This window comes from Calidris pugnax, unplaced genomic scaffold (genome assembly GCF_001431845.1).
Source record: "Calidris pugnax isolate Ruff unplaced genomic scaffold, ASM143184v1 scaffold23, whole genome shotgun sequence".
Taxonomy (NCBI): Eukaryota; Metazoa; Chordata; class Aves; order Charadriiformes; family Scolopacidae; genus Calidris; species Calidris pugnax.
In genome coordinates, this window is record NW_015090772.1 from 2,427,053 (window position 1) to 2,438,405 (window position 11,353).

At 40.9% G+C, this 11,353-nt stretch overlaps 1 protein-coding gene across 2 annotated transcripts; it reads right to left on the minus strand.

The window, feature by feature from the left end:
• Positions 1 to 73: 73 nt before the first annotated feature.
• Positions 74 to 10,834, minus strand: DCLK3 (doublecortin like kinase 3). 2 transcript variants are annotated; one of them, XM_014941517.1, is made up of 4 exons: positions 8,960 to 10,834; positions 3,491 to 3,623; positions 1,950 to 2,117; positions 74 to 1,167 (listed from the first exon to the last, which is right to left on the minus strand). In XM_014941517.1, the coding sequence occupies exons 1-4, from the start codon at positions 10,541 to 10,543 to the stop codon at positions 971 to 973; spliced, it is 2,082 nt and encodes a 693-aa protein (XP_014797003.1). In that variant the 5' UTR covers positions 10,544 to 10,834; the 3' UTR covers positions 74 to 970. The 2 variants fall into 2 exon arrangements, with proteins under 2 accessions (XP_014797003.1, XP_014796994.1); XM_014941508.1 differs by having other exon boundaries at positions 74 to 1,164; positions 8,960 to 10,689.
• Positions 10,835 to 11,353: the final 519 nt, after the last annotated feature.

Here is an 11,353-nt window from a genome sequence, read left to right on the forward strand (position 1 = left end):
GTATATGTTTCATAGGTTACACTGTTTTATAGTCTTAAAATGATGGCACTTGGTAGTTAATTTTCATAAAAAAAAAAAAAAAAAAAAAAAAGCAGTATGAAAAAAACACTTGAGTTATCATTCCATAACTACACTTTTGGGAAAAGAACCAAAGTTCCCTAGAATTGCTTAGCTTCCTACCTCCCAGAGTAGGAAGTAAAAGCACTTTGAAAGTTATTAGTAGTCTTGAAAACATATCAGCCATGATATCTTCCCACTTCTTCTCATAAATAAATGAAACTACTATTATACAGCACTGCCATAGTTTAACAGAAACATTGTACAGTCTACTGCCAAGAGCATCCAATAAAAGATGTTGTCAAGGGAGATATCATAAAATATCTGATTTAGTCTATAAGGATTTTTCTTACCTCACAACCTAATAAATAGTATCTTCCTTCTTATTTAGCATATCCTACAGCTAAAGAATATATTTACTCTTTTTTATTCCTTCACCTTCTCCATTACTAGCTATAATTGGTGAAAAGACAGTTTAGAGAATTAGTGCAGGATGTGTATGGAGACAGCAATTTTGAAAACACTATAAACAGAAAACTCCTGGAAGGTATCATACAAAAAGAGACAAGAGAAAGCATTTCACAGCTGTCACTCATGTCAGCCACATAAGCAAATTATTTGTCATCTAAAAAGGTATACATTTTGTAATGTAATAGCCCAAATCAGTATTTAAACAAAAATAATAGGTACCCTCCAGGAAACATCTAGTCCCCTGTGCTGTCAACAGAGAGACTCTCAAGGAACATCAGAGGGACACGGATGCGAATTTGATCTGTCCTTCTCTAGAATCTCAGAATCAAAAAACAAAAATGGCCAGCAGCAGCTATACACCAAAGGCCAAATTCATTTAGAAAATAAAACTTAAACCATTTGTTAATCAATAAAAAGAAGACTAAATGAGCTTGAGGAGATTTCATGTGTCCTCATCTGCAACTTCCTTTCGGCGCTGGGCCCGGAAATGACGCTCAATATTTATTGTCACTTCCCTCTGCAAATTTCTGCTGTTGGTTTTTCCAGCTGTTCTGATCCAAGGGTGCTGAAGTACTTGTCGTGCTGTGTAGCGCTTCTGGGGATCCACTATCAACAGCCTGGTTATGAGGTCTTTTGCTGCTATTATGAAAGAAAGAAAAGGGAAGAGGGGAAAAGAACAGTGACGTGATGATGCTGACAGTTATACCTACCCAAAACGTCCTTCTTGGTTTTTCATATTAGTTTTACCACAATGACTTTTGTGGCTATCACTAGAAGATATTACAACAACTGGATTTAGAAGTGGTGCCAGGAGATGTTAAACCTCCAGCATATCTTTTACTGACATCATTCTCCCCTTCAGAAATAGAGGAGAAAGTGAAGGAAATTAAATCTTGAAAGCGTGCCAAAGGCATCAGGTGTTCTGATTCACAGGAATTAGCATTGGGGATCTCATCCCTCAAGTCATAGAATGCTGCTGAGAAAGTTCTTTAAAAGACTGTATATAGAGTGAAGGATTTTAGAGTTTCAGATATTGAAGAGTGCACAAGGCACTAGCCTGCAAGAAAAGTAAAATCACTATGTGCAGACCCCAACAGAAAATCCACACTGTGTTCTGCAGAGCAAGGATTCCATTTTCAGCTTTTGAGATTTTTGCACACACCTTTACAATCCAACATAACCCTGGAGATTTATTTTGTTACATTTTCTACAGAGATAATTCATGCAAGCAAAGCAAGGAAAAATCCTTGCCCTTGCCTCAGAAGGCAAGAAATCAATCAGACCTAACATTCAGATACACAGCCATCGATACTATCAAACTAAAGAGAGACCTACAAGACACCCCCAGTTTATTGAGCTCACTGTCCTGAGCAAAAGGGAGTTCTTCACTTCTCAGATCCGCTACACATGCTGAATCTTACCTGCAGAAATATTGTCCCAGTATGGGGACAGGAACTCATAGTGACCCAGCTGTATGATCTGAAACAGCTCTTCTTGATCACGATCCTGACTGCGAAAAGGGGGAAAACCGCAGAGCAGAATGTAAAGGATCACACCAGCTGCCCACATATCTACTTCGAGCCCATAGCCTAAGGAAGAAAAAAACAAACCAAAAGTCCCGTTTCAAAAAGAAAACTCATAACTTTAAGGGAACCGTTTCTTTTTCATTCTGTTTTCCAAGAAACACAGCAGCTCTGCTCAGTTTCTAAAAAAGATGAAGTCAGCAAAAGAATAAGTGGCTGGTACACCACTCTTACAAGCTGAGCTGCTCTGTCTGTTAATAACTACAGCTCTCACAAAGTGCTTCTCTTCTCCAACATGTTTCACAAACACTGTCTCACAAGGCCAATGTCAATCGGAGACTAATTGAGAAAACACAGCAGACATTTCTAAAACAGTCCTCCTCACATTCCCTTCAAAAAAGCACTAAGAGAGTGCCAAGTTTCGACTGAAATTGGATATAAGTGGAGATGTGCAACCCAGCTCCACAGAACAAAGCCCAGAAATAGCTTTGCTTGAGTCATAAACAAAACTGAATCCTTTCCAGCACTGAATCTTTTTGGATATGAAATCTCCAAAATTTCTTCTGACGCAAAAGATGTTTTAGCTTGTTACATAAGTTTAACCATAGAATCATAGGGTGGTTAGAGTTGGAAGGGACCTTAAAGATCATGCAGTTCCAACCCCCCTGCCCTGGGCAGGGACACCTCCCACCAGACCAGGTTGCTCCAAGCCCCATCCAGCCTGGCCTTGAACCCCTCCAGGGATGATGGGGCAGCCACAGCTTCTCTGGGCAACCTGTTCTACCACCCTCATAGCAAAGAATTCCTTTCTAGTATCTAACCTAAATCTCCCCTCTTTCAATTTAAAACCATTATCCTTCGTCCTATGGCTCCACTCCCTGATGAAGAGTCCCTCCCCATCTCTCCTGTAGCCCCGTCAGGGACTGGAAGGCGGCTGGAAGGTCTCCCTGTAGCCTTCTCTTCTCCAGGCTGAGCAACCCCAACTCCCTCAGCCTTTCCTCATAGCAGAGGTGCTTCAGTCCTCTGCTGGACCGGTTCCAACAGGTCCATGTCCTTCCTGTGCTGAGGGCTCCAGAGCTGGATGCAGTGCTCCAGGTGGGGTCTCCCCAGAGCAGAGCAGAGGGGCAGAATCGCCTCCCTGGACCTGCTGGCCATGCTGCTTTTGATGCAGCCCAGGATGGGGTATATATTTTGATATATTGTGGCTTTTCTGTTTGGAAATCAGTGTTACATTACCATAGACATTAATTATGCAAACATGACTGATGTCATGCATATGTTTATCAAAAGCTTAAAGGTTTCATTTCCTTTCACAGACTACACTGCTAGCCAGCCTCCTACCCTGTATCAGTAGGTTGAAACAGTCTGGAGTATTTCCATGATTAGGAAGTTCAAAGTAATTGTATGATTTATGGCAAATTATAAATATATACACTCACCCTTCTCCGCAAGTATTTCGGGGGCAACATACGTTGGTGTTCCACACACGGTAAATATGGGTTTCGTAACCTGCTTTGCGAGGCCAAAATCTGCTAGTTTCAGTGTAGTAGATTTATCTGAATTATGTTGAACCTAGACTCAATGAAAAATACATATATTTAGTCCACATCCATTTTAAGACAGCAAAAGATAGAGGAATTAATTCATGATAAACAGGGAGTTCTAATAATAGTGCCTTCAAGTAAAGCAACACGAAATGTAAACAGTATTCGGATAAACAGAAAGTTGGTTTCCCCCACCCCATATACTGAGATGCTGCATATATTTAAGAGGACAAGCAGTAACAGGAAAAGAAAACTTTGCTGTATAAACTGTAATTTCCAAGAAATGAAAAGGAGGAAGACAAAAAAAGAACTGAGTGTCTATTAAATGTTATTGTTTCCTCTTGGGGAAGTAAACTCTTCCCCTGGGTAAGCAAAGAAGAATGCTGTGGGTGTCTTTATGCTTAAATGTGATATTCCCAGGTAAGCTACTGACTTTACAGTGCCACTTGAAAAGCCTATCTCCATCACAGCAGTCTAACCAAAACAAAACCAAACTCACAAACAAACAAACAAACAAAAGCTTCACTTTCTTTGCAAATTACTCTGCTACTCTACCTGCGGCCCTGAAAATAAATGAGTCACAGTCATCACATTGTAATGTGAATAGATGGAGACGTGGATCCATGAAGAACTGTTCTCCTAAATGGGTCTTTTAAGCAGTTCCCATCTCCTAAATCCACCTGGAAAGTAAATAAAACACTTCTTCCCATCCTAATTTTGTATGCGTGGGTCTTTAGCGCTATTTTGTAATGCAATAATGAAACACTGCTAAGAAAATATTCAAAGGCCAAGTCCTGAAGAATGTAGCAGTACAATTAAACACATCAGTATTCTTAATACTGGTGACTGATACTCAAATATTTTTAAAGAGGCAAAAAATGTCATGAATTTGTTTTAAATGAAAAATTGTCTTTATAGGGACAGGATATCCTTTGTAGGATACTGTATTTCCCTTTTAGTATAGGGCACAGATCAGCAGCTAAAATGTCTACAAGAAAGCCAAAGAAACCTGGAGTCAGGTTCTGAATGGAGAAACTGGAATCTGATGCGACAGGTACACTCCATGCTTCAACACCTCACACTTTGGATCAGACAGTGCTTAAGAAAGTAAATAGTTCAGATAGTCTCTATTATACAAGATAATTAAGGGCACAGATGGGACAAAATGTGCTCTTCTATGTTACAGGTCACTAATCTCTGCCCATCATCTCTGTAGAAACTGTAAGCACTCATCCAATTTTGATTAAGCAAGAAGGTTTGGTTTATTTTATTTTTTTTTTAAGAAAAAATATTATATTACAAAAACAATACATTATAGCCTATTAATCCCTTTTTTTCCTCTTCTATATAGAAAATACAAACACTTGCAGTTTTGATTGAGCAAAATATTTGGGATTTTTTATGTTTTTCTAAGAGAAAATATTTTTCAGCATGAAACTGAAAATAAAGTTTACTACAACCCTGCAGTTAAAACCTGTATAGGAGAAAGCAAAAATGTCATAGCCGTTTTCTCTGTTTCATTAGTCAACTTCATGCTGATTTTTTGCCATGATACACTGCGGACACAATAGCTGACAAAAACGAAAAATAAATCACAAAGGTAAGTGTTACTTTCTAGAGCAGCATCTATCCACAAGATTTATATTTTAACAATAGGGGTACTAGCAGTGGAATTCCAAAAAACTCACAACTGAAAAGGGGCAATAGCGGTGGAATTCCAAAAAACTCACAGTTGAAATGCTCAATTTTGTATGTACTATGAAAATATGAGCACAAATATATTTTCCTATTGTATAAATACGACTTTTAAAATGACATAAGAAAATTTCAACTAATATCCCTGCACGCTACTGTACAAATAATATTGAAAAGTTTAGATAAACTTTTAGAAACCAGCAGGGGGGTGGAGAGGATGGAGAACACACTGGTCTTAATCCCCATCCCAAAAATGAGCAGGAAATGTCTTGCTTTGTAAAATACACTGTGGCACTTTTTCTTTTTTCTTGGGATGCCAGACTCCTCATCTCTCTTCGCAGCACAAGGTGGCAACACTGCACCATCTGTCCTTCCAGGGAAAAACCACCGAGCTTTCCTTTCACTTGACACCAGCACACACCCTGGGTATTATCTTCACAGCTTTGTGACAACCATGTCAAAGACAGCGTGTAACCTGTCAGCACACCTGAAAACCTCCCTCCAGAACTCCTCAGCATCTTCACTAACGCTGTGCTCACAACAACTGGGTTGCTTTGGGCAGAGCGAGCGTTGCCCTCAGCCCCAGCTTTGTCCACTTCAATCTACCTCGGCATCACCTTGAGCATGTGAAGATGCTTCACTGTAGAAACAAAAGCTTCTCAGGTCACTTTTATTCCTTCCTGAGGCCAGACTACTTACTCAGAGCAGTATCGCATAAATGTACAACATGCTCCAGAGAAATCTAGCCTCTGACATCGACAGTATAGACTTTCTGAAATGGTGAGAAGAAAGCAAAAACAGTAACATTAAATGAACATATTAGCCTTACTGTGACACCTAAAAGACAGCTATTACTGTTTCTGCATTCAAGACTACAAAGAATGGTTCCAAAATTCCATTTAAAAGTGTTGCCTTGTCGTACCTGCCTGTAGAGTTAATTAAGATAAGGAAGACCAGTATTCATTGCACTTTCTACGGACAGCTAATTTAGGCCATACAACTTCTTATGTCCTTCACAGAATCATAGCATTGTCCAGATTGGAAGGGACCTTTCTCATCATCTAGTCCAACCATCAACCTCCCTGAAAGGAGGGTGTAGCCAGGGGGGGTCGGTCTCTTCTCCCAAGTCCCAGGCCATGGGACAAGAGAAAATGGCCTCAAGTCGTGCCAGGGGAGGTTCAGATTGGAGATTAGGAGAAATGTTTCCATGGAAAGGGTTAATAACAGCCTTGGACTGGGCTGCCCAGGGCAGTGGTTGAGGCCCCATCCCTGGAGATATTGAAAAGCCGGGTTGACCTAGTGCTTAGAGACATGGTTTAGTGATGGTTTTGATCAGAGTGAGGTTGATGGTTGGACTGGATGATCTGAAAGGTCCCTTCCAACCTGGACAATTCTATGATTCTAAGACTCCAGTGTAGAACAAACAAGTCCACAGTCTAAAAGTATATAACCATTTCTGCCCTCTGTGAGCAAAGAAAGTCTAAGGAGACTAATTCAGACTTAAACATCTGCAGTGTAGGAACCTGAAGTGAAACAACAGGCATCCCACACCCAAGGACAACCCTGTAGGACACAGCAATTCCAGCACTGTCCTTTCTCTCCAGAAGGCTGCCCCCAGCCCCTGTGTGACTAACAGGAGATGAACCTGTGAAATTTGCTTCAATACTGTTCATTATTGTTCAGCAGTAGCTGAGGTTAACATTAGTTGCAGTTCTCCTTCCTGCTCCACTGTTACTGCTCCGGTCACTCTGAGGAGGCAGAGGCAGCACATTAAAAGCCAGAATCTTTCTCAGTCAGTGTTTAAAAGGATGATTATTAGATAGAACCTGAGCTATCCAACATTATCAAGTGCTTATAAACTCATTTGGTTTGTTGAATAGACCAACTTTTCAAAAGGATGCCTTATGTAAATGATATCTAATAAAGGCATTCACAGCCAATTAGCACCAAGGTGAAACTGAAACAGGCACAATTTTCTTTTCCATAGTGTTTGGGTAACACTGTTTTCATATGACAAAATACCTACAGGTGGGGGCCAGTCCGTCCTTGCAAAATATTTTCTGACCATCAGAATGGACAACATGATTATTTCAGTGCCATACAGCTTCGCTGCTGCCCAGCAATCTGTGTTCTGCAGTGCTGCCAATTCAATGTGAAAACAACCAGAATGGACCCATATCTAACCTCTCTTCACTTACCTGCATCACCACGATGATTACATATTATAAAGGAAAATGAAGCATCTGGTCTCAGGTGTTTCACATGCACTAGCTTATTTTCAGCAAATAGGAAGGAGCAGAGCCTGGTTCATAATGGAAAAACAGCTTCTGGAAAAAGCCCTGTGGTTCTAAGTGAACTTTTGTTCTCGAGGGAAAACAAGGCATGAAGGCAGGGCCTAAAAGCCTACTTCTTCCTGCAAACGAGCCACTTGCACTCACCATCTTTTATTTACACACAGACCACGTACTAAGGATTTTCATCAGACTAAGCAGGATGCATAGCAAGACCTAGTATAGATGCTATTGCTTAGTCAAAAGGTTTGGGAACAAACTGTTCAGGTCCAAACTTGTTCAATCTCTGCATGTCCTACAGGCTACACTACTGCTTTTCTCCAGAAAGCCACTCTGATTTCTTCCCAAAATTTATTCCCTTAAAGAACTGTATACCACATAAAACTAAATAATCTATTACTTTTTTTCTGGCTATGATCTTCGGCTAGCAGATTAAATCTGATTTGTTAGAGACTGGCAAATATTTTGTATTTATCTCTTAGGAAATTTGGAAGCCTAGTACAAAAGTCTAACTCATAATTAGCAAGGGAGAGTTGCTTACTGTTACTGTTCTACAATGGGTGTCTTGTCAAGAGGCACTACTGCAAACATTTCTCTCCATATTCACACATGTGAGTAACTGTATTGACCTCAGTGCCAGATGCGAAGAATGTAGCCTCAGAAATGTGATGGAAAAAAAGAACTTTTCTCTATGGCATGAAGTTAATATTTGAGCTGACTTTACCACTGTATTTCATCAAAACACTCACATTTTACTGTCAGGTTATTTCAATCAACTGCATCATACTTCTGCTCCTAAGAAAACAAATTGTCACAAGATAGAAATCACTACAGTAGAGGACTAGCACAGCCGTGTGTGGTGTGTGTGACTGCAGTGGACAAATAGTCCACCAAATAAACAAGCTAAATTAGCAATTTTAATAAATTTTGGTCTGCAAGGAAGATGCCGTATGAATCAGTGCACGTGTCATCCAAAAAAAATTCATCCTTGCATACCCGAAAGTCAGATGCTGAGTAACAGGCTGTTACTGATCCTCGGTCTGTTTTACTGAGGAAATGTGTTTGTCTACAGCAAACTTGCTTTGTGTGAGTATCTAATTCTGTTTTCCAGAAAAATACAAATGCTCACTACCCCAAAAGCCAGGTCATTTTCATTTGAATTTCTATCTGCAAGTACTGCTTTCTGCAATGTACAGTGGATCTACACAAAGTGAACTGTAACGGTAATTTCATTGCAAAATTGTACCCATTTTCCAAACAGTCCTGCCACAGCACATTATCTCTGCACAGTATTCGCTTAAAAATATTCAAAGAACCACAACTAAAAGGAAAATAAATTCAGCTCCTGCACACCTGTGAGGTGTTTTTCAATACTTACTAAAAGATTCTCTGGTTTGAGGTCCCTGTGGACAATGTTCTTGCCATGAATATAAACCAGAGCTTCACACAGGTCAGTGATCATGACAGCAGCATCATGCTCCGTGAACTTCACGCTTTCTATGATTGCATCAAATAAGTCCCCTCCTGGGACATACTCTAAGATTAGGTAGATCTCAGCTTCTGTCTCATACACTTCAATTAAGCTTACTATATTGGGATGGGAGAGACTCCTAATGATCAGAATTTCGCTTTCCATCATGTCCTCTTTCCCCTTCAGCTTGGATTTATCAACGATTTTCATGGCATAGATCTGATTGGAGTCACAGCGGCGACATTCCTTCACCACTGCAAAGTTCCCATCTCCAATAGTTCTGCCAATCTCGTAGTGTTTTTCCACGTCGGATCTGCTTTTAATGACGTGCCTCCGGCTCGTGCTTTCCAGTCCCTGAGCCTTGTTCTCTTCTTTATTCACCCTGCGCTCCCCTGTTTTCTCTCGGCGCGTCACGTCACTCTCTCTACACGTGATGTTCCCCTCTCTCCTGGCACCCTCCTCTTTAGCCCTTTGTCCCTCTCTGCCCTCCCTATGTGTTTTAGAGGCTTTCTCAGCATCCCTCAGAGCGTCTTTCTTTAGCCAACCGCTTTGGTTCATTATGCAGCTACTTCCATTCTCTTCCTTGCCTTCGTGAGTTAGCTGCAGCCCTTCCACAGCGTTCTTCTTGATTTTCACTACTTCCTTCCTGTGGTTTTCATGTTTCTCCGCATCCCTTTCCTTCTCCATGCTCCTTTTTTGCTTCTCCAGCACTTCATTAACATTCTTATGTAGGGACTTCCATGTCCTCCTACAGCCATTCTCTTTCCAACCAACTTCCTCACCTTCCAGACAAGTGTCTGAGGATTTTTGGCAATTCCTGATTTTCGCATTTCTTTCTACATGGTACCTCTGACATGCGTCTCTGCTCTCAAATGAGGCCTCAGCCTGCCTTTCCCTTTGCAGCTTTTGTCTGGCCTGCCTTTCCTGTTCACACTTCTCACATCTCACCACCTCCTCTGAACTCTCTTCTAATCCCTCCTCAAGACTCCTCTCGTGGTTAAGGTACCTCTCGTTTTCTCGGGTTTTTCTAGAAGGCTTCACTCCTTGCTCACCACCCCAGCTCTCTCTAGTCCACTTTTTCTTGGTTTTCATTTTTTCTTCTTGCTTCGTCTTGGCTTGACTTTTTCCTTCACGTCCAGCTACCATTTTGGGAGACATGCCATCACAGCAGTTCTTGGTCATTTCTGTCTCATCAAAGCCACTGTCCACTTTTGAAGCCTTGTCATACAGTCTGCTCTTCAGTTTTTGGGACTGTTCCTCATTCTGCTGAACGGCAGCACCGGCAGCATAAGGATTTTCAGGATAAAGCTCTTGTAATACCACTTCCAGGTTCTTCAAAGTGAGGGGCTCCCTCCCCATAGCTATGAATGCATCGCCTTCCCTGAAGAAGTCAGAAACGCTTTGGATTTCTTTGCCTCTCAGATTGTAAAGTTTTCTCACACGGTCATTCTTCCAGCGTGGAAATCCCAGAGCTTCTGAAATGTCAGCCATCAGCTGTTCAAAGGTCTGGACCGATCTCCTGTTGAGAAGCAAGGTTATCCTTCTGAGTGTGCGTCCACCGGGTTTCACCACTGTAATAATCCTTGGCTTCACAGGACTGTGCTCTGAATGTATGGTGTGAAAACCATTCCGGGGATTAAAAAATGGGGACCTCTGACTGCTTTCACTCAAACATGGTTTTCCGTAGGTTCCACGACCAACAGGAGGACAAGTCCCATGTAGTTTCCTCTCTTTTACTTTTGAGCTTGCATTGTGTGACGAATGGTCAAACAAGCCTCGGTGTCCTAAAGCAAAGAAAGAACAGGTGTATTATTCATTTTCCTTCATCAGATGGTTCTGAGTAATAGTTTGCTACATATCAGTGTATGTGACCTCAGAGAGTAAGGGTAAATGTATTCAATGCTTACAAAAAGAACTTTAACTGCCACTAAGGAGTAACTCCACATACGTACATCTAGAAACATTTTCAAGGTTGTGAGAAAATGTGAACGTGCTTTGTAACAGAGAAATGCTATTAAAAAATATAGTAAGATTGGAAACAAATAGATCCTTCTCCTAAATCCTCCCATCTTCCAGAAAACTTCAAAAAATGGGATTTCTTGTGCCAGGATTGCATCCAGATTGTTTGGCGCTGTCTTACGAGTCTACCTACCATGAACACACTCAATTCCTTTCTGAACCCAATTACAATTTTGGCCTCTGTAAACTCTGTGCCAACGAGTTCCACAATTACATTGCATGAAGTAAAAGAAACTAATTACTTCTGTTTTAAAATTGCTACCAGATGACTATGTGTGTGCA